Source organism: Erpetoichthys calabaricus, chromosome 2 (assembly GCF_900747795.2).
Source record: "Erpetoichthys calabaricus chromosome 2, fErpCal1.3, whole genome shotgun sequence".
Lineage (NCBI taxonomy): Eukaryota > Metazoa > Chordata > Cladistia > Polypteriformes > Polypteridae > Erpetoichthys > Erpetoichthys calabaricus.
The window spans coordinates 96,282,107-96,309,112 of record NC_041395.2 but is presented as its reverse complement, the minus strand read 5'-3'; the positions used below and the strand labels follow the sequence as shown (position 1 = coordinate 96,309,112).

Below are 27,006 nucleotides of genomic sequence, written 5' to 3'. Positions count from 1 at the left end.
TCACTTCCCTTTTGTCCACTGAAGCCAGGCTCTCTTTGCTAACAGCATTTAAACATCCAAATATGGCACACAGGACTTGAGATGAATTGCTTTTCCTAAATAATCATATAAATCCCGAAAGCCATTGATCTCAAGGCGTCATTCATGTTTATACCATGATGTGCTTACTAGTTGCATACATAACACCAAGTAATGTAAAGGAATCTTCAAATAAATGTTGTTCTTGGTGGCACTGAAACATTGAAGCAGTATGTAGAGGCTACTGGATACTGTTCTGGACAGTTCTGGGTAGTTCTAGATGCAATGTAAAAATGAAAAGCACTTTTAATATTCTCCTTTAACATCATTTATTTTAATCAACTCTTCTCACACAACATGAGATGCATCCTGCAAAATAAAGACAAGATGAAGTTGTGTTACTATTGTAAAACATACTGTTATTAAAGTCAGACAAAGAGCAGCATTTCAAACACTACAGTTCCTGGATTTCTATTTCTCCCTGTTAATTTATCCTAGAGCATTACAGGGTTTAAATCCATCATGGCGTACACATCAACACAATTTATTCTCACTGATTTGATCTGAAAACAAGTCTTCTCGAGAGTTCATCCTAGTAGCATTGGGTGAAGGATAGGAATCAACCAACCAAGACACACTCAAATGCACACTGAAACCCACTCCTACAGGGCCAGTACAAGGTCACCAGTTAGCCCAGCATGCATGGTTTTGAGAAATGGGAATGAGAACTCAGAAAAATACGCATGCAGACTAATCCACACAGATAACAAACATGCCAGGACTCAAACGTACTCTCCAGGAACTGTGAGGAAAAAACATTAAACACCATGGAACCCTAGTAACCAACTTATAGTCTATGAAACTAAACAAATTCAGGCATTAAGAAAAATTATAATGAAAATTAAAAGCAAGCATACTCAACAGGTATCTGGTCTGGAGTATATAGAATAGTTAGAGGGTAGGTCTTTTAGTACATGGTCCTGACCTGAACAAATATCAAAATGGAAGCTTCTTTTCGAAGGGAACTCCAGGTGAGGCTTTATTCTTTGCCATTAAGACCATTTGCAAATTTTTTCCTCAGTGGTGGACAGAAAACAAAAATATGGTCTTTGCAAGTGTACTGAAAGCTATGCGTAATGCTTCTGAAAGTCATATTTGGACACAAGATAGAATCGGGATCTAACACTAAAAAGACTGCTCCATTCTTTATTATCAGTTGTGAGTTCCATAAAGGGCTGCTCACCTTTATTTCCAAGCGGGATATATAAGGGGATCAATGGAATCCTCTAGTTGGCCAAAATGTCAAACCATATTGACACTTGTGTATCCCTGATTGTTAAAGGATAACACAAGTCAGTCTAGTTAACCTAGAATGTTGTTCCAGTCTAGATATCCCAGTAGTGAACATATCGGAATAACCTCAGTTTAAACCTTTTAACTTGGCAACAGCGTTTGCTCTGCCTCCTTAGGGGAAATGTGCAGGGAATCCAGGGTAATCCACTTAAACCGAAATTAAGAACTCAAGATACCTTAATGTCTGTTCTACTTCCTTTTCAGGACGATGGAAGAAATGCAGCATATTAGACAAGCATCTGAGAAAAAGCCTGTTCATGTGGTTCTGCATTAAGCCAATGGGTCTGAACCTTCAAGATCAAGATGTATTACGTATAAAAAGGGGTCAACAGAAAGGAAGATAGTTGAACTTTGGATGCCTACAGTGCCAGCACATCACGCAGTGATTACCCCAGCATAGTATTAAAGTGACTAAACACAAGAGAATCCTATTCTGTTACCAGGGAAGAAACTTCTCACACTGTTAAAACCAGGAGCTTTTTAAAATGAATGTAATATTTTGGAAATGGTTCTTCATGGGGCTGCTAAGAAATGAGTAATCACTCTAAATATCAATATCAATTGTTCCTTGTACTTGGACAGTCAGGATAGATTTAACCTGAAATAACATGTCCAGCATGCCTGAATATAAAGATCTTATTTATGGGCTAATATGTTTGTTAATTAAGCACCCATTGATTCTTGTAATATAGATTACAAGCTTGAGTTGCATTGTTCACATGTTTTACAAGGTTTTAGATTAAATGTAAAAATGTAATAAAACATAATAATGATACAAAACATGTGTATTGACTGACTTACATGACTTCCTAATTATATTTTTCAGTTAACCTGCTTAAATACAACAAGAATAAACCTACAAATTCAAAGGAAGAGTAGATTAGAAGAGCAACAACAAATTGTACCTTCGGGCTGTCTCTTCTCACTACCGGAGGATGTAGTTTTATTCTCAATGGCTGATGTTTGCACTCTTGTCTGTGATGATCTTCAAAGTGCTTCATCATCTCTTCCCTTGTCATGAGTTCAGGTTTTTGTTTAATTCGTTCATAATCCTCACGCCAGTACTACAAATAAAATGAATATGAGTACATTCTGCAATCAGTGAACAATTCTTAATAATATTAGTAAGCATGGAATAATTTTAAGTTCTTTAATTTTGTTCCAGAATGACTCTAGGTAAAAGGAATATTGTTCCTAATTTTAAATTTGCAAAATTAAAACGCAAGCCCCCCCATGTCAAAAACAAACCTGAGGTCAGATTCTTTCTTTCCCATTTTCTCTGGAATTAAAGAAAACTCTCTAGCAAGTATTCTGAATCAACCCATGGCAGGTTCAGGGCTGTCTTAACATATGGGCACACTGGGCAGTTGCCAGGGGGCCCCACAAGCATAGGGGCCCCATGCTAATCTATGTATGTTGTGACTTGCTGAGTGGTTGTGTAGGTAGGGGTCCCAGTGCACTGCTTTGCCCACAATGCTGTTAAGAAAGCCCTGGACAAGTTTGATTGGTGGCATTGGTATCTTCCCGTCAAGTACAGTTATATATTAGGGCATACACTCTTTGTCTGCTATAGAGTTGAATTGTCCTTCCTTCCAAGTAATTCTCTTCATTTCCTTGAAATTGAAGTAGTATAATCCTAACTTTTGCCCTCTTTTTTATGCTCTTAGGAAATGGCATTAAGTTGAAAGACACATAACCTTTTTTCTGCTTTGGAATGCCTTCACTGCAATCTTTAATAAAGAGGCTCATCAAATCAATGGGAATTCCATTTTGTTTCAGTTCTTGGCCCATCAGAGCATCCGCACACTTGGGAATGTTTATGATGGCTCTAAACTCTGAGCATTCGAATTGTGCAGCCCAAGTTCTCCATTCTTTCCTGCCCTTTCTGCTTCTACTTCCAACTAACGATGGACTTTAAAACTTTTAGTTCCATGGTCTTGTCCTCTTTACAACCAACTATTTAAATTTTTCTTCCTCTACATCTTCTCATTCAAAATTTGACCCTAGCAGAGGTGGAAAAAGTTCTAAAAATCTACTCAGGTAGAAGTATTATTACATAAATAGACTCATGTAAAAGTATCTGATATGGAAACTACTCAAGTAAAACTAAAATAGTAGGCTTGGAAAAATACTTAAGAGTACAAGTTAGTTATTTTAGAAAAAAAAATTAAATTAGTTTTAATTAATAAATATCTTCAAATATCCATGCTGTGCAATGAAAATTATAAACAGAACATACACAACAAGAACATACATAGATAGGCTGCTATGTTCTTTATTAAAATTTTATTTAAGGATGTTTTCATGTACTGTAGATGAACTCAGTAGGATGTCTTACATGCAAAACTTACATGAAATGTTCAAAATTGACTGATTAAATGATACAATTCCAACTATTGGACAAAAATCTCTTTATTTGCAGCTTTCTACTGGATTTCAACATCTGAAAACTTCTGCATTTTGTAAACAAAAATAGAAATAAACAGCACAGCTGCTGCTCTGGTTTAAAACTTTATTTATTTTTGGCTACTTCTGTTAAACTGGGTCCTTCATCAACTGCAAAGCACCCCATACTCTTCCTCCCTGAAATGAGACTTTGACTTCTAAAAAGCAAGTCAACATTTTGTTATTACTACATGTGCGCTATAATAATTACAATATGAAATAAATAAAGCTGCTATATTTTTAGTTTATTAATAATAATAATAATAATAATAATAATAATAAGCTTTTATAAAGCTTGATTAAGAAATAAAAAATCTGTTCCCCCCAAAAAAAAGGCTTCAAAGATCACAAGTTGCATATTTATAAAACTGTATCTAATTAGGTTTATTAAAACTAATGCTGGAGGCATGGTGGTGCAGTGGTAGCGCTGCTGCCTCGCAGTTAGGAGACCCAGGATCGCTTACCAGGTCCTCTCTGCGTGGAGTTTGCATGTACTCCCCATGTCTGCGTGGGTTTCCTCCGGGGGCTCTGGTTTCCTCCCACAGTCCAAAGACATTGTCCCTAGTGTGTGCTTGGTATGTGTGTGTGTGTGGGTGTGCGTGTGTGTGGGTGTGTGTGTGTGTGTGTGTGTGCCCTGCAGTGGGCTGCAGCCCTGTCTGGGGTTTGTTTCCTGCCTTGCGCCCTGTGTTGGCTGGGATTGGTTCCAGCAGACCCCTGTGACTCTGTAGTTAGGATATAGCAGGTTGGATAATGGATGGATGAAAAGTAATTTAGCTTCAGAGTCCTTAAACTGTGGAATAATTAAACTAAGCCTCCACATTTAAATCTAGTTTTAAACCAGAAGTCAATTCTGGACAGGACACCAGTCTATTGTAAAATGCAGCATTTAACGTTGACATGTTATATTTGCAGATCTGCCCAGTGAAGTAAAGTGTTATATAAGAAAAGTCGATGTTAAATTGCATATTATTGAAAAAACAAGAAGGTTTTAAATATAGTTTGTTAAGTCAAGACAATCTAACTGATAGAAGTTATGCCATGCTTGTGTCAAAGGATATTTGCAAGCACAAAAATAACCAGGAGATGGCAGCATTCACCCAAAACCCATAGTCGACTCTAGATCAGTGTTTCTCAAACTCGGTCCTGTGGCCTCCCCCCCCGTGGCTGCAGGTTTTTGTTCCAACCACATTCCTAATCAGTGACAACACCTGATAGCGCTGATCTCTTTTAATTAGCTGGTATTTTTTTCTTTTATCCTACATTCAGAAAAGCACAGCAGCATGACTTTTACATTTATAAGACATTTAGAAATATTTCTGCTTTTGCTATAGATTTAAATGCTTAATTCTCTTTTGTTGATTTCATCATATTTTGCCCTTTCTCTGTGTAGTTTTTCCCCTTTGTTGTATCTTATTAATGAGAATTAAAAATGAGCAGAGCAGACACACTGGCAAACAACACTGAATAAGCAAAGGCTGCAACTACTTTAGCATCAGATCCACTAATTAGTAAATAATGGATTAATCAAACAATTAGAACACCTAGAAAAGTAGAATGAAAATCAAGATGAAAATATTGTTAAAAAGAAAAAAATACATTATTCCTATATAACTTCTTGGTACATTTTAATATATATATATATATATATATATATATATATATATATATATATATATATATATATATATTTTTTTTTTTTTTTTTTTTTTCTTTTTAACCAAACGTAGTTTTCTAATTTCTATATTGTTCCCAAAACACAGAACTTTGGAAATATCAGTTCACTTAATTAGCCCAGGAGTCCAATTAAAAACAGAAGCTGGTTGGAACAAAAACCTGCAGCCACAGTGGGTCCCCAGGACCAAGGTTGAGAAACACTGGTCTAGAACAATAAATAAAGTTTTCAAAACTCACAATACAACTACATAAATATGCAATATGTTACAAAATGTCAATATGTCCAGTTTGTTTTACCCTCTCTAATCTGACACTATTTTAAGACAAATTTACAATGGTTAACAAAGCACAAGCCTATTGTATGTGGGTAACTTGTCTAGCAGAATATAATTTGATTCTCATCTTATTATGTTAAGATAATACAGATTGGTATCGTAAAAGATAAAATAATGTCTTTAAAATAAAAAAATCATCTAGTCAGGTGCTTGTAAAAACTATTTTACGATTAATCATCTCTTTTTAAATGTGTTGTCTTGTCAAAAGTGATTAAATAATGGGAATGCTCACGTGAAACAGTCTATTATTGTAGTTACTTCAGGTAGACCACAGATGGCAGTAAAACCAAGGTTATGCCTGACAAAGTAATGACTGAAGAAATAGTAAGAGTAGGAGAATCGGAAATTATTCGCAAATAACTCAAACTCATTTTATATTTTAGAAAATATGTATAGAAAAAGCAGATTTCAAGTGGAGCAAAATGCATTTTCCATTAAACACAATGTCCTATTAACCTATCAGTCGAAAAACTGAGACTAATAGGTTTTACTTCACAATGCAGCATTCTTATGTTAAGTAAATTGAAATGTAAGATTTCAAACCTTAATCAATGTCTTGTATGTCTGTAGTACTAGGGTGTTGTACCGTGTTAGCCATTATGAACGTAGAGAAAAGCCAAGCAAAATGACACCTTTTATTGGCTAACTAAAAAGATTACAATATGCAAGCTTCCGAGGCAACTCAGGCCCCTTCTTCAGGCAAGATGTAATCAAAACTGTAACTGTAAATTTATGAGCAGATAAACAGTTTGTACCATTTGGTTTTCCCTTCTTATTGCAGGTGCATTTACTAGTTGAAGACTTTGTTGACATTCAGTTGCTCTCATTGGTTCAACCAGCCTGATCTGTTCAGCCAATCTCATTGGTCCAGCAGCCCTCCTCAGTTGACCTTTCTTCTGCAGGTTAGACTCCCTCATCCATCTAGTGGCCTCCATCTGTAGTTTTCTAAAGGTATTGTACCATTGCTGTAAATAAGCCTAACCAGTGTATGGGATTAGTTAGTAAATAACAAAAAATGGAGAACTGGTATGCTATTAGAAAGGTTTAAGAGAAAAATAACAGAATTCAAGAGTTAACTCAGCTATTCACTTTAGGATTCTTATAGAAACCTTAAAAAAAATACTACAGTAAAGCTTTCATAACTGACAGTAAAACACAAATTACAGAAAACCATATTTATGCCATGTATAGTAAGTGCAGTTAAGTTAAGGTAATTAATTATGTTCTTTATATGGCATTTTAATAGCAAACAGGATTACTAGTTGTCAGTCATTCAATGCACTATGGATACCATGCCCCGAGCCCACCATCTCATAAAACAATGAGGTTGTTTTTATGCAACCTAATATAAATTAATGTGTTTATGATACTCAATAAAATAACTAAAAGAACTTTGGAATATGTCATGATGTTCCCTTTATAATCCAAGCAAAGGAAAAGATATATATAAAACAATCTCCACCAAACATTCATATGCATGTCACCTACTATCTGACACAATCATGGTTGTCACTCAATTATCAGTTTACAAAGCTCAATTAGAAGAGTAACAACAACAAGATATTTTCACTTGCATTCTTTTATCTAAATGTCTAAATTATCTAAAAGTCTAAATTTATGTATACTATTCATAAATTTCAATCTCATGGGGTAGTTGTAGTTATGTTTGTTTAATAAAACATTCATCTGTGGTATAAGCATTCAGAGAGCATAAAATAACTGGTGGGTTTAAGACGACTGATGCATTTAGTCAGATCTGGATGCTGCTAACCAAAATTTTAATTCATGTAAGTAAAATAAGTTGAATTATAGTAGGATTCCAGGACTATTGGTGCACATCTTCCTAAAATAATCTCAATGCTACATTAACTCTATCAAAGTGCTCCTGGAGGTAGTCATTTTAAAAGAAACTAATACAGATATTTTACCTGTGATTTCTTCTGTTTCTTCCAGTTTTTGATTCGGCAATCTATTAATAAAATAAAGTTAATTAATTCATTTGTTGTTTAATGCCGAACTTTTTCTTTTCATTAATTTTATAAAACATTGCAAAGAGCAAGGTCATTCAACTAACATTAAAGTTTCATACTAAACAAAAGTCACCTAATTCAGGCAGCCATGTGAACACTGAGCAAGATGAACAGGTCTCTCTCATATATATTGGAACATCAAAAAACATTAAAGAACGGCCTACCTTGTTTATTTTAGAACAGTATCAATATATTTATATCTAATTCTGAAAATGCTTTAGACCACTCCATTAAGAAAATGTCTTGTTTTTTTCATTTTTGGTAACATATGACTTTTTCCATCGTGGTATAAGATGTTTCAATTGATTTTTCATGATATAATGCTGTCTAATGTTACTCTGAAAAATGCTATTAGAGGATTAGGACTACTTGTAAATGAAAAACTATCTGAAAAATGTCTAGCAGTTTTTTCCTAAATACGCGGTGTTAAACAAACCTAACTAGTCAGTTGCTTGGCAAACTCATTCACAATTCAGATTTTATCCGGGACATATTTTGGATCATTTTAATCTGCAAAAATATACTTTATCATGCCAATGACTTAATTCCATTTATTCCCATAAAAAAATTTTACTGCTGAAAGGTTGCTCTTTGATGAATCATGAGACTTAAAAAAGATTCTCATTTATGTTTCATTTAGGAACCAACTACGTCAAAAAGGTTTCTCCTAATATTCCTTAGGAGAAATAGCTTTAGACAAAAAGGAGACATGAGAAGAAGTCAAAATGGAGAATATGGTTTGAGAAGCATGTTTGTAAGATCTCTTTCCAGTCTTGTTTTAACCTTTTTCAAGACTTCATATGTTTTACTTATTATTGGACTGATGTCTATATCCAAGATTGACTTCCAACATTTGAGATACGACTGGTTACACTTCTTTTGTACTTCCAATTGAAACACACAGGCAGATGAAGTGACTTTCTTATAGGCACACTAGCAGGATTTGAACCCACAACCCTAGGGGTCTCAAGTCTTAACCACCATGTAATCTTACCTACCTTTTCTTCTAAAATGATTATGACCTAACTGGAACAGAGTAATATATATTAGATTGACTAATATTATTATTCAGAAGCAAGGATTACAGTTTTGTAATCACAGTAAAGAGTTTCAATACCAAAAACAACTGTCCGTACAAACACCATATATTACTGAGCACACAATGTCAGGACACTACTTGTAAGATCTCAGCCCATTGTATGACTTTGCTGAGATCTCTCCTGATTCTCAAGAGAAGATACATGTTAGACTATTGAGGTAATTTTTCTTGAGTGAAAAATCTGAGATGTATGAGATAAAAGAATATGTTTCCATTGCATTTCTTTCTGATCTCATTGTTGTCTAGAAGAAGCTTAAACGATATTAAGGAGATCTCTTTTTTGATTTTTCATTCCTATCGGTTATTTGAGATTCTAACTGAAAGGCCCTGTTCCTAGACTTAGATCTTCTAAGGGTGCACTGCTTCAGTCTGGAAATGCTGCCCATGTCTTCTTTGATACCAGAATGTATAATTTTAACCAAACATGATGAGGGGAGATTAGGAAAGTTGTAACAAAGGATAGCTGAGAAATATGGTTGTTCTCCACGGGAGCAATTGAAAGGATCTGATCTTAAAATGCTTCCTGCTTTAATGCTGCATTTTTGTCAGAATGATTTGTTTTTATTTATTCACCTAATACAATTGGTTACTTTTTGCAAACCCCTTGTTGTCAGAGAACAGGGTCAGCCATTGTACAGCTGTGACTTATTAACTTAACTTTTACCTTTTTGGGTTCAAGATTTTTAATTTTTCAGCTTATAAATGGTAATGATTGATCATGTTATATTATTATTATTATTATTTTAGAGTTAATTTATTTAGATAGAAAAAGAAAAATACCCTTTAAATTTGTTGACTTTTCTTAAAATTTTAGATTTTGCTTTGCTGTCTTGGAGATAAATGGTTCAACTGCTGAACCCTTTAGACAGTAATGTTTTAGAATGACAAAACTAGAGCAGAATAAGGCAAATGCGGCTTGCTGTCTCTTCCTTCTTAATCCTGTATTTTATTTCTATATACAACAACAGAAGCAGCTACTATAATAAAAAAAATCAAGAAAAGGCTCATTTACTTTAGAGACCAAACCTCCATTCATAGAGGAAATAAGACTTAGAATGATAACACCAGCATTACACCTCATCAGCAGTGAGGTAACTGGCAACATATCACATCTGTCACGTGCACTTATTCTAAAATCAGAAAGCAAAAAAGGAGGAAAATCATCCATCCATCCATTTTCCAACCCACTGAATCCGAACACAGGGTCACGGGGGTGTGCTGGAGCCAATCCCATGAAGAATTAAATATAAAATAAAATAAATAGCACAAGCTGCTTAAAAGGAGGAGAGCTTGAGGAGAACTCCAAATGGATCAGCTCAAATTGGGAAATCGCCCATAGGATATACCGACAAAGGAAGCCTTTTTCCACCGGAAAACCAGTAGGATGATCTATAAGCATTTATTGAACCTGGAAAGGTTTGTGTCTTTTTGGTAAGGAGAAATTTTAAAAATTATACACAGAGAGGTTATATCAAGCACAGTGAAGCTGAAGTTATAACTGTTTGCATGTCAGTTTCAATTAAAGGTGACAAAATGTTGTAACTAGGGACATTTCAAAAAGTAGTCACCCCAATTGATTATTTTTTGTTTTGCAGTATTTCGAATTCAAATTAAATCATGTTTTTTTTCTACTCCTTTAGAAGTAATTTTCTGTGATGTTAAAGTAACATAATGCTTTAAGTCTATGCTATTGTAGGCATGGAGCTGGACAGTTTGACATCCATGGCAGAGTGACGGGTGCTCAGCAGGCTCCTATCAATTATGGAGAATCCACTGCATCCACTAAACAGTGTCATCTCCAGACAGAAGAGCAGCTTCAGCGACAAGACTGCTGTCACTGTCCTGCTCCACTGACAGACTGAGGAGATCGTTTCTCCCCCAAACTATGCGACTCTTCAGTTCCACCCGGGGGGGTAAACGTTAACATTATACAAAGTTATTGTCTGTTTTTTACCTGCATTATTATCAATCTTTAATTTAATATTGTTTTTTGTATCAGTAAGGTGCTGCTGGAGTATGTGAATTTCCCCTTAATTAATTCCACTGGGATTAATAAAGTATCTATCTATCTATCTATCTATCTATCTATCTATCTATCTATCTATCTATCTATCTATCTATCTATCTATCTATCTATCTATCTATCTATCTATCTATCTATCTATCTATCTATCTATCTATCTATCTATCTATCTATCTATCTATCTAAGTCATCTGCTAAAACCCATGTAACAAAACGTGGAACTGTTTTTAAGAAATGTTGGGTTCTACTTTGACCAACATTTGAGTGAACTGGCAAAGTGAACTGCTTGGCACAAGTCAAATACAGCCCAACACATAGGTAACGTCTCTATTGTCAAGTAACTCTCTACCGTGGCAGCACCATGCCTTGAAGTTGCTTTTCAGCAGAAGGAGCTGGAAAGCTTGTTGCCAGCAGAGAAATATGCAGCCAAATAGCAAATCATTGAAAAGAACCTCAATAAGCCAGATCTGTGTTCAGATTCATTTTCCAGTAGAACACAACCCAGTCACATGAAAAACAAAACTAATAAGGAATGTCTTGAAAAAAACAAAGGTTAGTACTTTAGAGTAGCCCAATATCCCAAAGTTGAATCCAATTGAATATTGACAGTGAATGAATGGATCGTGAATTAATATAGAAGAGCAAAGAAGTGAGCGAAGCACTGCAAATTCAACAACACAATGAAGAAAACAATGCATTAAATCAGAAAGATATAAACTTAATAAAGAAAAATTTTAAAAATTACATCATAGCATTACAATAGGTTAAATGGTATTATAAACTCAGAGGTCAGTATTGTAAAGCAATCATAGATATATAAAGTCAGGGTTTACAATGTCTTCTCTAAATATGACGGTGGAATCAAAAGTTTTAATTGTAAAGGAGAGCTTATTCTACCCAAAGGGAAGAAGACTGAAACTACGCCTACTAGTTGGAGCATCACTGGATGGCTAGTGGAAGATGACCACTGTGACCTGGCTGGTCTGGAGCCACCCTACATCTGATCACTAAACTGAAAGCTAATAACGAGTTTTCTATCTTATATCCCTTCTTCACTTCACTTTAGAACCCATCCTTTTGTCTTTTGATTCCCCAAAACATCTGTTACTTTTGTACTGTTACTACATAATGATCAAGAACTATAAACATATATTTTTCCCCTGGTCTCTGCCATTTCAGACTTAAATGCAAAATATATCATGGATATATTTCCTATTATTTCTTAAAAAGAGAAAGAGAGAGACAGATTTTACTTTGCAAATTGCATTTGGTATTTTTTCCATTTTAACAAAGATTAGTATTCTCTTTGGTCTGCAACCAAAACATACTCCATTTAATTTTAATACTGTTCTCTAACGCTCTTTCACTTTTCATTCTGTCTTTCCACTGCACTTTTCTCATTACAATAAGCAGTGTCCAGTTCATCCCTCTCCTTCAGAACTCCTGTTGGTATTATTTTACTATTTCTAAATTTCATATAACATACTGTAACATTCCTATATGTGTGTACTGTATAATATTAACAATAAGAGCAGCTCACTACTGAAAAGGGCAAATACAGGCGTGAGTCAGGATCAAACCGGGGACTCTTGATTACAAGTCAGCAAATCTTACCGCTATACCACAGAAGCTGTTGTCTTTTCCTTGAACCTCTTATGAAAGTGTTTACTTGACCTTTGGACTTCAGGTTTCATATATTATATAGTTTATGCCTACATTTTGTCATTTACTACTAAAATATGAAAAATGTTTCTGTTTTAAAAATGTGTTTACACAGATTACAGTAGAAACGGAACACACATGAAATGTGTGTGTTCCAAATAACGATCTATTATTTCCACTCTAAAACTCCAGCACTTCACTCTCAGATAATCAATCAGGGCATGAGCTGGGAGAAGTTCGTGCATGTTCTAAGTCAGTGGGGGGATGGAATAGCCGGCTGCTTGCAGCTTGTCTTTATCGGCACATTTACAGGACAAAAGACGCTGACGGATAGGTGCGAACAGATTTATGGTGGGCAGGATCTACAAGTTTTTTCGTAGACTCTGGTAATTCTAGTGTTAAACAGTTATGTTTTAATTTTTCATTTTCTTTGCTTCAGACTGCCCAAGATATTAATGTTAATAACTGAAATATGTGACTCTTTAGTATAATAGTGATGAGACCCCACCATAAACATGAAACACACAAGTTCTAATTACTCACTTTTTGCAGGAGCTACTGATGCAAACAACAGAAGAAGGACTATTAAAATGGTCATTACAGCACTGGGAACCAGGTGAGTCACAACAATGCAGGATTGCCCTGCAAAAGAAATAACTTTGATTAGTTAAGTCAATTGGACATTGAGATTCTGCATAATAAAATGCAAAAGCAATCATTCACCTATATATCAAATCATTTAACCCACTTATTAATCCTCCCATCTTTTCTCTAATCCTGCTTTATCTAGTAGATAATAAAGGGAATCAGATCCACAATTTATGGGCAAATGACAGAAAAGAGACCTGGTTGAAGGATGGCAGGCTAACATGAGTCCCACTGACATGCAAACTTTCTCATACTGAACAATATGGAGTCACTGATCAATCAAACATGCACACCTTTAGCATATCTTAAAGAGACCAGAATACCTCGGCAGATAAGGAGACAACATTCAAACTTCACTCAGACAACAACTGGTCTAGATTCAAAAGTGAGAAATTTAGAACTGAGATGTGAAAATGCTATGCAAGACTGTGCCTCTGTATACTGTTTTATCAGTACTTTTGCTGGGCCTTGCTTATGGAGATAGTTGGGTGTTAAGTTCTTGTCTCACAGCATGGGTTTCCAAAAATATAGTCCATCACTAAACTCTTAAGCTGCCTAGTTGAGAAAAGTGCTATATAAATGTAAAGAATGATGATGATTATTATTGTTATTATTATTTATGATGTCAAATGAACTTTTTCTAGTGGGCATATCCTAGCACAGGGGTGGGAAACCTTTTTCCTATCAAGGGCCTTTTCATTTTTTAGAACATCCTTTAAGGGCTATACTAAATTACTGAACACATATCACATTAACTTCTCCAATGCGATAGCTGGAATTGCTTATCTTTGGTGAATTGTCTCATGTTAGATGGTAGTGATGATGATGCTACTCGCAGCTGGTTTTCCAGTCTAGAGCAGAATTGAGTCTTTGCAAGAGTCAGCTTTGAAAAGAACTGTTCACAGGAGTAGGCTGTCCCAAACTGAGATGCAAATTTCAGAGCATGTCTCCTCAGAATGGAAAAATCCTCAGGACGTATATACAGTTTATAGAACTCAAGCAGAGGAAGGCTGTTGTGCCTAGCTTTGAGGTCGTCATTTCTTTGCTGCTCAATGTTTTCATGTTGCATGTTGTCAGATAAATCAGCTGGTTCCACATTAAATGGCATAGCAAATATGTTTAATTCCTTTTGTTTACTTTTTATGTCCTGAAACCTCTCACCAAATGCCTGATGGAGTTTGGCACACTTACCAGCATATTCAGATGTCATATCAGGCCTTTGTTCTTGCAGTGTAGGAAAATACACAGTCTTACCCTTTTCCAGTTGTACTTGCCACAGCTTTAATTTTGCTTCAGATGATTTCGCACTTGAAAACAGAGAGCTGAGGAGCTGGAAGGAATCTTGGAGCTTGACGTCCAGCTCTGAGGGGTACTTTGTAATGTCCACAATGAAAGCTACTTTCCATCACTGAGTTCCATGATATGCTTTCCCTTCATTTCCATTAATTCTTTTACTTCTTCTCTCAGTTTGTAAAACCATGCATGCATATCTGCAGGACTCAGCCATCGCACCTCACAGTGGTAGACCAGATCTCCATACTCTGACTCAAGCTCACTGAGTAGCTCCTTGTTTAGACCTCTGCTATTGATGAAATTTATGATGAAGTGACATTGAGATTCAAGGAATGTGCACACAGATGTTCTTGATGTATAATATAGTGGCATTCAACTAAATCAATTGGACTGAGACTGAGATGACTCATTTCTTTTTTTACTAATGCTGTCAATCCCTTTAGCAGGTCAACCATAGCAGGGGTTCCATTTCTGGCAAGGCCACTAAATATTTCAGATGGTAGTTCAAATTTGTTAATACGTAGCTGAAATGACTTGCTCAAACAAGTCCTGACCTTTAGTATGGCCATGCATGGCTTGGAAAAACAGCAATTCCTCGCTCGTATCAAACTCAGCAGTAATCCCAAAATTGGCTAAATGTGCAGTATTTGTTATGTCTGTTGTTTCATCACAGGCCAGAGAAAGAAACTGAAATTTTCTTGTAATGTCTTTAGGTGAGTTTTCAATATCTTGTGCCATATCAGTAATATGCTTTCCAATGGTTATTCGAGACAAATTAACACTTTGGAATAATTTTATTGTGTCTGATGCTAGCAGATCTGTAGCAGCAACAATGCACTTCTTCACAAACTCTCCTTCTGAATGAGGTTTCAGCTTCTTAGCAATTAGCTTACTTACCACAAAACGTGTCTGCATGACAGTGTCGCTGTCAAAAGGCTGTCTTGTGAAAGTGGCTTGTTGAGCATCCAAACTCCGCCAAAGAGCAATAACTTTATACAAGCGTATCTGTTCAACTCATCCACTTTAGCAAGTTTTGAGCTGTAATGATGCTCGAGATTGGCCTTTTTCATCACTGTGAGCATGTCCCTGCAAACTAGGCGCACTGGCTTGCCTTTTACTTCAACAAAAAAGTAATCGTTTGTCCATTTCTACTTTTCTTTTCTTGACTGATGCCATATTAAGTCAGCAATGATAAGTGATGATAAGCCTGTTGCATTTACTCTGACAGTGACCCAGAATGGCATACAACCAAAACATGCAACCCAGGTGCCCCTCCCTACTATTTTGTTATTATTTTATTTTATGTCAGGGAAAAAATAACTGCCCTCTGTGTATTTTTTGTATTAATGTTTAATGAAAAAAAAATTAATAATTATTGAATTGCCTGAGAGGCTGGACCAAACTGCCTTGCGGGCCGTATATGGCCCAGAGGTGAGAGGTTCCCCACTCCTGGCCTAGCAGATTACTACAAGTATTTAGTTCCTGCATTTAAAGCTGTTTGTTTGTTATTTCCAGTATTCAAAAAGTACTTACATTTCAATATCTAGGTTATCCATTGAATTCAATGTTTTGACACTTTGCTGACTGTAAACTCAGAGTCCCTTAACCTCAATATATAGGGTATGTGTAGAAAATTGGTAAATAGATGGGATGTAAAAATTTTTAAAATATAAATATAAAATTAAATAAAATATTTGTTGAATGTGTTTTAATTGTTTTTAGTTGCAGGGAATATTTCTGACCCAAGTTCACTTCCCAGGTCCTCCCTGCGTGGAGTTTGCATGTTATCCCCGTGGGTTTCCTCCCACAGTCCAAAGACATACAGGTTAGGTAGTTTGCCGATCCTAAATTGTCCCTAGTGTGAGTGCTGGGTGTGTGTGTGTGTGCCCTGTGGTGGGCTGGCACCCTGTCTGAGATGTGTTCCTGCCTTGCGCCCTGTGTTGGCTGGGATTGGCTCCAGCAGACCCCCTTGACCCTGTGTTCGGATTCAGCAGGTTGGAAAATGGGTGGATGGAATATTTCCTTAAGAATTAGGAATTAGGCTTTACAGATGATCATCACAACAAAACAGTGCATAGTGAAAGTTTTAAAAATACATTGTCTCAAACTTCACATAAACAACATATATTTTGGACACTATCCTGCTTGACAAATTTCCCCTGTGTAAAGGAGGTGCCCTCATATTTTATCCATCCATCCATTTTCCAACCCGCTGAATTCGAACACAGGGTCACGGGGGTCTGCTGGAGCCAATCCCAGCCAACACAGGGCACAAGGCAGGAACCAATCCTGGGCAGGGTGCCAATCCACCACAGGACACACACAAACACACACACCCACACACCAAGCACACACTAGGGCCAATTTAGAATCACCAATCCACCTAATCTGTATGTCTTTGGACTGTGGGAGGAAACTGGAGCGCCCGGAGGAAACCCACGCAGACACGGGGAGAACATGCAAACTCCACGCAGGGAGGACCCGGGAAGCGAACCCAGGTCCCCAGGTCTCCCAACTGCGAGGCAGCAGCGCTAACCACTACGCCACTGTGCCGCCCCCTCATATTTTATATTTATGGAAATTAAAATGTTCTCACCAGCTTGGACAACCACTGACACAATCAGAATGATTGAATTAATCTGGGAGAGGATGTTTGTTCCACAGAGAAATCCAAGAATGTGATAGTCCACTAAATGAAAGGAGGAGAAGAAGAAAATGTGAAAAAAGATTGGAATAAGGAATTCGTACAGCACATGTACAGTACATCACATGGTATTTTGAGAGAAATCAGATTGCAGTTATTCGTCATTAAAGGGATAAGAAAATCAATGATTTATAATTTATCCATTTAGCAGCAGTAAACACACTATGATAATATAAATATTCAAAATACAAGATCAAGAAGAGGGGGTCGAAATGGAAGGGGGAATGAACCCGAAAATCAGTGCTGATGTGGTGACCACAATTCCCATCAGATAGCAAGAGTGCGCTGGGGATGATGGGAGGACGCCATTATCAGCATGCATAAAGGTTTGCATCAGCCAAAGCTGTTTTGGATAATAATTTTATTGTCTTGCTGGATTTTTTTTCCAAGAATATGTCAGTTTTTCTCATTGTGAGTTGTGTTTATCTTTGTTGATTTATTTTCGCTTAGAAGCTTTCTGAGTAATATGCTGGTCCCAAAGGAGTATGCTGTGAGCAAACCTCTTAGGTGCAATGTTCCTTTCTTTCAACCCCCTAAAACCTTTGAAATTTCCAGACTACAATTTTTAGTGAGTTTTGCTACTGCAATATTAAATGTGAAATTAACTTTAGCGTCAAATTCAAGAAACGGTATGCAAAAGGAAACTTGGCTGTTTGGCGTACCACTATTTTGTGATGTTACATTATAAGCAGGTTTAGAAAATGGATGGAAGGGTGGATTGATATTATACTTAATGAGATTCAGAGTAAGATTCAGGCCATTGAAAGGGACAGTGTTGGCCTGATGAATGTTGGTCAAACGTGTAGAAAGGAATTTCATTGCACATAACTATAACTCTGAAATTAACTGATGAAACTGCATTTATTTTTTATCAAAGCAAAACCTTACATTTTTTTTAAAAGTCAGCACTATTGTATGCTTGCATTTTGATGCTAAATGCTTTAAAGATAAGCCACATTGAAACAGATTGTTTAGCACATGCCGAGCTTCTGTTCAGAATATGATTGAAAGACAAAAACTAAGGAGAAAACATAAAAAGGCACAAAAAAGGAGATTACATAAAAGCCACACAGAAATGCCAGATCTTCCCTAAAGTCTGGTCAGGGCCTACTGGTTAGGCCTAACTTTCATGCTGCCTAGCCTCAAACTCAAAAGGCGTGCTTTCAGGCCTGACCAAACCCCAAATGGGCCTAAGTTTCTAAAATTCAAAGAGTTTTATGATATCCACTAATAACAAAATGTGAGAGTGAAAAACTGTAAAAAAATATATCAAATACAAACAAACGACCTTGGATATTTAAAATATTTATTCTAAAGAGTTCAAAAAGAAGCACAAAAAGCAATGTAGGAAAGCAACACAAAAATAGGTTAAGTTTAAAAGGCAAACCTGAAGCAAACAGGGACAAAGACAGAATCTAATAGCAGCATCTTACACTGAAGCAGGGGTCAAAGCCACTGCAGTAAATCCAAAGTAGGACTACAAGAATTGCAAGTTGAAAACTGAAATTGCCAAGAAACAGTGCAGAAGTTGAAATGAGAGCTTCAGCTTTTGCTTAAATACTGGCTAGGCAGTGGCCCAGCTACATAATTGGGGTCAGTTCCAGCCAGCACGTCCTGTGCTACAACACAGTCTACAATTTTTTCTTTATTTTAAGTACATTTTTATTGCGATCTTACAGTCACAGATGGTGCAAGAACAACTTGAATTACTAGTGAAATAATAATTGTAATGAAAACAATATTAACACCGCACCAATGCTGATAACAGCCACCTTTCCATTTCCAAACCCCAGATCAGTTATCCCTGTGAGCTGGGGTTAGAATAAGGTCACTTTCTCTCTTGTGGATTTCAAAAAGTGAATAAAGGAGTTTGGCATCAGAAAGGACATTTGGCCATAATAAATTCTGCTCCAGTACCTCCTTTGAAAAGGGCAGCTGGCCAACCTGAGTGAACCTAAAAAATTGCTATTAAACCATCAGAGAGACAGAGATCTATTTTTAATTGTTAAGAGGCTTCCAAATCAGTTTCGATCTTGATAACAGTGGAGCAAGTAGAAAACATAACTCAAAACAGTTTTATAGTCAAGTCAGTTTTATAATCTCAAAAGGACAAGTTTTCTTTGTTGAAACCATGCTTATTGGGGTCTGCAATGAGCTGAAAGCATTGCAATTGTGTTCTCATTACACAGAAAAAAATGTACTTCAGATTTATCTCAGTGCAGCATTTTCACTGGGTTGTCACAAAATATAAATTTTCATCTATACCTTCAAAAATTAAGAAATTAATTTAAAACACTTGAAACTTACCATGATGATCGAAAAGACAGTTATCAAAATGCAGGACATAAGGAATTGGCAACAAATGGACAAACATAGAAAGAATAACTGCTACGGAAAAACCTAAAAAGATACAAGGATTGCCATGAGTCACTTTTTTGTTACTGTTAGTTAGTTTAATGTTAAGTTGATAAAGGCATTTTCCTAGCTATATTGAAATGTTTAGTTTAATACTGCTATATAGAATACATTGGTAAATAGAAAATAGACGTTTTTGCCATATCTCCCATGAGCTAAGATGTTAATGTAATGGCGAAAGGAAACATTGTCAGTCTTTGTTCTGCCTTGTAGCTGGTAAGACATGGACGGTAGACTATTTCCAACTGTAATCTGTAACTGGATAAATAATACAGCTAAATATAGTAAACAGTAACTGAAGACTGTAGAAACCCTTTGTATCTGTGATATTTTTTCCTGAAGTTTCTGCAACTTACATTTCAATAAATTACCACAATTATTTTAAAAACAAGCTTTACTGGACTGTTGATATTTCTGTTGTTATACCTTGTGATCTGCTTTACTTTGGGAGCTTGCGAAAGATGCAGCTAGAGTTATAAATATAGAACTTTAATGACTCCTTGTTTTAAATCATGCTAGAGCAGTGATATTCATTTATACCAACAAAAGCAAGGGTGTTTTTTCAGTATTTTTTCCTTTATGTGATTTATCAATTAATTACTTTACTTTAGCTTTCAGAAAATATTATGCTGAAATGCTAAAAAGAAACAGTTTTTTGCGACTTATCCACAGAAATAAATACATGAAGTGGAATATAAATTCAATACATTTTTCAACTGCATTGAATCTATGAATCCATCCATTTCCCATGCCCATTCTTCTTTTACCAGCAAACCCCCGATTCTCTAAAGAATCGCAAATCCAAGAAGGGCAATTACTTTCTGTTCCCTCCGATCTTTGTAGGGATGAAAAATCATGTAGGGTGGGAGTGTCCTGGGAAAGTTTTCATTTAATTAAATAAATATATTTGTAGTAAAGCTGTTTCTTTTTGGAGCTGTGACTCCTTCGGTTCTGGTGTTTCAGAAGCGTGTTGTAGGCACCTTCGTTCATTGTTTTTATCCATGCAGTCTCGTTTTTGTTTTTCTATGGGTGTGTTGTTAGCTAGAAGTCGTTTGCTGTTAGGAATCATAATTGAACTTACTTTTAACACTGAATTACCTTAATGTGATTCAAATAAGCCACACTGACAGCTGCCACACTGAGTGCTGGCACAGTGGATTAGAGCACACTGACTGTTGGCACTGTGTAGTGGAGTAGCTGCTGGTACTGTGGAGTGGAGAACACTGACCGCTGGCACTGTGGAGTAGCTGACTGCTGGCACTGTCAGTAAATACCACTACCTCAAGTTTAAATACATAGACATATATAGATAGACGCCGGATTCACTGTGTTTCCCAGTCGACACGATACGTCAGAGCGTCAGCCTTATTGCGAGTGGCAAAAGTGCCATTTAAACTAATACAGTTAGACGTGGAAACTGGGTTTTCTGATGAAAAACAATAATGTTTAAAACTGTATCGTTTATATACAACAGATTTTGGTGAATCGTTTAAATGCAATTATTTATATCCATTTATACACCAATAATGGCAATTATTAAATAATAATAATTATAATTATTATTATTAAATAATTCCTCCCATATAAGTAACATTTCTCGGACTGCCTTCTTCTATCTTCGAAACATTTCTAGACTTCGTCCTGTTCTTACGCAACACAGTACCGAAGTATTGGTTAATGGCCAAGTCACCTCAAGTATAGATTACTGTAATGCTATTCTATCTGGCATCCCACAAAAACTCATCCATCGCTTACAACTTCTTCAAAATTCTGCTGCCAGGATAATAACCTGCTCTTGTAAATCCACTGAACATATTACACCGATTCTCTCTGAACTTCACTGGCTCCCTGTTAACTACAGAATACAATACAAAATACCGCTCTTAACATTTAAAGCTCTCCACAACCTCACTAATCTCCTTCAGACTTTACACTCCTCTCGCTCACCTCAGATCTTGTAATTGAGAGTATTCAGTCTGGCAATATGGTGCAGCCTTAGTTTGTGGAAGACAGACACAACTAAAGACATGAGCATAAAATGATGGTTGTCAATTTCAAACTGTGTTTCCTCAATGTGCTCCTTGAGAAAAAACATCATCAAGTTTCAGAAATGTTAACAGCTAACAACAATCTACATAGTTAGTGACTAAATACGTTTTAGCCACAATGTTGTTTGGAGGCTCACTTGAGCACATAAATGCATAGCTTTGCTAGCTTAGCCTGGCTTACCTAAAGTTATAAAATGGGATTTTCTAATGGCCAAGTATAACCAAAACAATTGTTCAGCCTTACCTATGAAATGTAATCCCCTGGGATCTGGTTTGGAGTGTACAGCGGTTTGTACAATCCCAAGCAGCACATTATTCATTACTTCATTCCACAGCAGTGCCACTCACAATATGGTGGCGACGTTGACGTACGATTCTGCTGGTCATGAGGCGTCGTTATTCTATGCCTATGTTTAAATATGTCACCATGGCAACTTGTTGGCATGCACGCTTTACCTCAAGTTTAGTTTACAGGTTGTGTTGTGTTGTTTGGGCGCCACCTACTGACTCTGGGAAGCCGCTGGGTTTGACTCTGGGGCGCTGACGCACTGTGCGAGTGCATGTGCACTTTCGGTACGGGTTGCGTCTGGCATCCGTGCATTTATACAACGTTTCTAAACATTACTAAACAAAGGTTGTATATGCGGTGGTGTGCGCGTTCGCGTTTGGGTGGAGATTGTATTGTGACCTGAAGTTTAGTTTACAGGTTGTGTCGTGTTGTTTGGGCACCACCTGCTAAGTCTGGGAAGCCACTGGGTTTGACTCTGGGGCGCTGAGGTGCAGTGTGCGTGTGCTTCATTGCGTCTGGCCTCTGGCATCCGTGCATATATACAACCTTCGTTTAGTAATATAGATAGTGTCATCCTTCATACCTGAATCCTATGTTGAGAGCGTGCTTATCCATCAAAGGGCTCACTTATGTCACTTATGTCTGCACACATTCACTCTCATTCACACTGAGCTGATTTAGAGTGCACAATTAGACTACCAGAAACATCTTTTAAAAATGTGAGGGAAATATAGATTCAGTGGGAAAAAAGGTATTTAAAAAAATTGCAGTTTCAAATCTAAATAACACATACATCGCAGAACAAATACTGTATAACCACAATTTATAACATCACAGCATGGTATTCTCCAATTTGGTCAACACAGTGTGGGGTCAGGGAGCCCATATACAGTAGCCCAATCAGGTGCAAGGCAGGAAACAGTCTAGGATAGGGGGCAAGTTGTTTATAGGATCTACTCACACACATACGTACATACTTACACAGAGAGAATTAGGAACCTAAATGGCACATCATTCTTAACATGGGATCAATGCTAATTACTATGCAATATTGCCATCATGAACAAAATTTATGAATACAATGCATGTTGATTTTTTTCTGCTAAGTGAGAATTAAATTTTTCATCTTTTTCATTATGTGCTGCTCGTGATGTGAGTTTACAGCAATACATTTGGCATAGTCGGTAGGATCTGCAATGTGCACGGGTGGAGTGTGGAGGCATTGCACAGGACAGCATGGGCTGACTGAGAGAGAGAATTCAGTTAATATCACCAGGAAGCACTCTGGTCACTGTGTTCAGAATCACTATCTGCTCAGCCTAATCTAGTAAATTTAGCTTCCTTTTTCCCAGCCTGATAAAAAACTGTTTCTGAGAGCCATTGTAATCCATATGTTGAGGACTATTTATGAACAGTGAATGTAATATGTACTTATTTTCTTCCTATTATGTTAGAATTTGGACATTCTCTTGTTCCATCCAAGAATTCTCCAGTTTTGTTTTCCTGTCTACCTTACTTTTGATATCTTCTGCTTGAATTATTCTGATTCTGCTTTTTTATTAATTTCTAAACTTTTTTAATCAGCATAGAATCATTTGGGTATTAGCACAAGCACCAAGAAAGGAAATTTCCTGGGATGGTGTGGAATCATTGGCACTACGAGGACGAGCTCAGCTGAAGTAACCCAGAAGTGCTCCACTCACAGTGTTTAGAAGCACTATCTGCTCAGCCAATGCTGCAAAACGTCCTTTTTCTCAGACTGATAAGACACTGTTTCTGAGAGCCATTGTAATTCATATGTTGAGGGCTCACAACTGATCACTTGCAATTACCACAGTGCTAATCTGAGAACTGAAATGGCTTATGGTGTGAGACCATGGCTATATACTTGTAATAGTCATTAGGATTTGCACTAGCTCAGGCTTATAACAAAAGCCATTGTAATCCGGACTTTGTAGGTTCGTGGCTGGCCACCTGAGATGATGGCGGCTGCCCGAATACGAAATGGTTCTTGGTGTAAGTCCACAGAAAATACAGGTAGGATAGGACACAATTACAATGATTGACATACACATGCATAAGCTCCCTGATGATTCTCCTCCTCCTAGCCACGCATTCTCATATAATAAAACTCCTGTCAATCTTTTAAAAGAAGAAGAGGACCTTCTGCTGTCACCACTCACCTTCAACTGCACCCCAGAATAGGAAAGCAGTGGACATGAAGACAGGAAGGAAAAACCAGTTTACGTGGAAACAAACCGCCACTTTACCACTGTCTCCTGGAACTAAAAATACAAATTATTTCCTGAAGTCTATAAAATAAAAAAGCTGAGTTTTGAGACTGTTAAATTAACACATTTCATGCACACTCATGTTCAAACAATAAAAATACATTGAAATATAAATAGGCTTTTAAGTGAGTACAGTATTGACATATTAAGTACTGTAACGTGCAGGCAGTGCTTTCTAACCTTGTTTGAGGGAAAGGGAGGACTGGAAGGGGAGGTTTCTAATTGTAAGGGGCGGACACACCTCAGAGGGGATGTTTTTTTTTCGTTGTGTTATGGAGGTGTGCTAATAATAATAATAATATATAATATAATAATAATATAATAATATAATAATGATAAGGCGCAAGTTGAAGAGAGAGGTGGCAAAGGCTAAAGAAAAGGCATATGATGAGTTGTATGAGAAGTTGGACACTAAGGAGGGAGAAAAGGACCTGTACCGATTGGCTAGACAGAGGGACCGAGCTGGGAAAGATGTGCAGCAGGTTAGGGTGATAAAGGATAAAGATGGAAACATACTCACAAGCAAGGAGAGTGTGTTGAGCAGATGGAAAGAGTACTTTGAGAGGCTGATGAATGAAGAGAACAAGAGAGAGAAGAGGATGGATGATGTGGAGATAGTGAATCAGGAAGTGTAATGGATTAGCAAGGAGGAAGTAAGGACAGCTATGAAGAGGATGAAGAATGGAAAAGCCGTTGGTCCAGATGACATACCTGTGGAAGCATGGGGGTGTTTAGGAGAGATGGCAGTGGAGTTTTTACCAGATTATTTAATGGAATCTTGGAAAGTGAGAGGATGCCCGAGGATTGGAGAAGAAGTGTACTGGTGCCGATATTTAAGAATAAGGGGGATGTGCAGGAGTGTAGTAACTACAGGGGGATAAAATTGATGAGCCACAGCATGAAGTTATGGGAAAGAGTAGTGGAAGCTAGGTTAAAAAGTGAGGTGATGATTAGTGAGCAGCAGTATGGTTTCATGCCAAGAAAAAGCACCACAGATGTGATGTTGATGGAGAAATACAGAGAAGGCCAGAAGGAGTTGCATCTTTGTGGACCTGGAGAAAGCATATGACAGGGTGCCTCGGGAGGAGTTATGGTATTGTATGAGGAAGTCAGGAGTGGCAGAGAAGTATGTAATAGTTGTACAGGATATGTATGAGGGAAGTGTGACCGTGGTGAGGTCTGCAGTAGGAGTGACGGATGCTTTCAAGATGAAGGTGGGATTATATCAGGGATCGGCTCTGAGCACTTTCTTATTTGCAATGGCGATGGACAGGTTGACAGACGAGATTAGACCAGAGTCCCTGTGGACTATGATGTTTGCTGATGACATTGTGATCTGTAGCGATAGTAGGGAGCAGGTTGAGGAGACCCTGGAGAGGTGGAGATATGCTCTAGAGAGGAATGTCAATAGGAACAAGACAGAATACATGTGTGTAAATGAGAGGGAGGCCAGTGGAATGGTGAGGATGCAAGGAATAGAGCTGACAAAGGTGAATGAGTTTAAATACTTGGGATGAACAGTACAGAGTAATGGGGATTGTGGAAGAGAGGTGAAAAAGAGAGTGCAGGCAAGGTGGAATGGGTGGAGAAGAGTGTCAGGTGTGATTTGTGACAGACGGATATCAGCAAGAGTGAAAGTGAAGGTCTACAGGACGATAGTGAGACCAGCTATATTATAAGGGTTGGAGACAGTGGCACTGACCAGCAAGCAGGAGACAGAGCTGGAGGTGGCAGAGTTAAAGATGCTAAGATTTGCATTGGGTGTGACAAGGAGGGATAGGATTAGAAATGAGTACATTAGGGGGTCAGCTCAAGTTGGACGGTTGGGAGACAAAGTCAAAGAGGTGAGATTGCGCTGGTTTGGACATGTGCAGAGGAGAGATGCTGAGTATATTGGGAGAAGGATGCTAAGGATAGAGCTACCAGGGAAGAGGAAAAGAGGAAGGCCTAAGAGAAGGTTTTTGGATGTGGTGAGAGAGGACATGCAGGTGATGGGTGTAACAGAACAAGATGTAGAGGACGGAAAGATATGGAAGAAAATGATCCACTGTGGTGACCCCTAACGGGTGCAGCCGAAAGAAGAAGAAGAAGAAGTGTTCCAGAGGTGTGCTAGGTTAGAGGAGTCAATGAGAGTGTTCCATTTCTGTATTGGACCGAGTCAACAAAAAAAAAAAATCAAAGAGGCCCTGACAGCTGTGAGTGCCCCTGTTTGTATTTACATGGATCGCTACAGTACCTTACTCATAGTTGTACACACTGGATATTAGCAAATGAATGTCAACAGGATAAACTTGTGTTTTTTAATTCAGAAAGTTATACAACAATGTGAGAAAGCCTGTCAAATGATTTACTTACTTTTCTTCACAAGGCGCAGAATCATTGGAATAGCAGTTAAGAGAGCCAGGCATAAAACCAGAGAAGATGTGACCAGTGTACCAGTATGTAGTGATGGTATACCTATGAATGATACATGAATATAGACACAATAATTAATCTCTTGGTAACACAAGAGAAACAAGTATATTTAAATAACAAACTTACAATAATCACAACACCTCATTTCCTACTTCCCACTCAGAAATGTTGCACTGATTATAACGAAGCAGTAGTGCTACTGCCAGGCACGGACCAAGACCGCATAAGGCATTCGGCATGTTGACTCTGCAAAGTCACATAATG

The 27,006-nt window shown here is 37.3% G+C and overlaps 1 protein-coding gene across 1 annotated transcript; it reads right to left on the bottom strand.

Moving 5' to 3' along the window:
* Positions 1 to 336: 336 nt before the first annotated feature.
* Positions 337 to 27,006, bottom strand: LOC114646155 (uncharacterized). Its single transcript, XM_028794176.2, has 10 exons — positions 26,869 to 27,006; positions 26,683 to 26,784; positions 24,220 to 24,321; positions 19,592 to 19,684; positions 17,177 to 17,269; positions 13,183 to 13,281; positions 7,754 to 7,794; positions 6,581 to 6,802; positions 2,277 to 2,435; positions 337 to 387 (listed from the first exon to the last, which is right to left on the bottom strand). Exons 1-10 carry the CDS (start codon positions 26,885 to 26,887, stop codon positions 367 to 369), a joined length of 951 nt encoding a protein of 316 aa, XP_028650009.1. The 5' UTR covers positions 26,888 to 27,006; the 3' UTR covers positions 337 to 366.